The sequence below is a fragment of the Chrysochloris asiatica genome, unplaced genomic scaffold (genome assembly GCF_000296735.1).
Source record: "Chrysochloris asiatica unplaced genomic scaffold, ChrAsi1.0 scaffold00380, whole genome shotgun sequence".
Taxonomy (NCBI): Eukaryota; Metazoa; Chordata; class Mammalia; order Afrosoricida; family Chrysochloridae; genus Chrysochloris; species Chrysochloris asiatica.
In genome coordinates this window covers 1,233,196-1,233,766 of record NW_006408898.1, presented here as the reverse complement: position 1 = coordinate 1,233,766, position 571 = coordinate 1,233,196, and the positions used below count along the sequence as shown (strand labels likewise).

General features: G+C 37.7%; 1 protein-coding gene across 1 annotated transcript in view; it reads right to left on the bottom strand.

Annotated features, from left to right (window-relative positions):
* ZC3H8 (zinc finger CCCH-type containing 8) overlaps positions 1–571 on the bottom strand; it is a gene marked incomplete at its 3' end in the record, with an annotated part of 12,811 nt that overhangs the window by 6,218 nt on the left and 6,022 nt on the right. The window contains 1 exon segment of the mRNA XM_006878338.1: positions 69–304. Coding sequence (XP_006878400.1) covers positions 69–304 — 236 coding nt within the window.

Sequence of the window (571 nt, the reverse complement as noted above, 5' to 3'; positions counted from 1 at the left end):
CTGACAGTACACTGGATTCGATCTTTGCCTATGAGCCAGTAGCTTAGTGGTTGTGAGTCAGGCTGCTAGCCTCAAGGTTAGCATTTCAAAACTACATCAGAGATTCTTCAGGCGATGGTGACGGGGGAGTGGCATTTGCCATTTCTTTAGCTTGTATGTACCGTTTAAGCTCTTCAGCAAAACTGTCTTCTGGTTCCTGACTGCAGATATCATTGTCATCACTATATGCATCATAGTCCTTACTTCTTGATTTTCTACGCTGCAAACTCTTTTGTGATACTGCAGCATTTCTGAAGTGCCTAGACTAAGTAAAAATTAAATTCCCAGTTTAAAAAAAAAATACCACAATTCAAAACAATATGAGAATGGGCAGGAGGATGGTTATATAGGAGAAAAACAATTGGCCATAAGGCTAGTTGTTAAAGTTGATAACAGTACATAAGAATTCATATACTAGTCTCTCCACTTTTGCATTTTGAAATCTTCCATAATTTTAAAAAAACAAATAAAAGACAACCAACCATTCAATGACTGGATGATCAGAGCTCAAGTAGAAGAAGAAAGAAGAGGG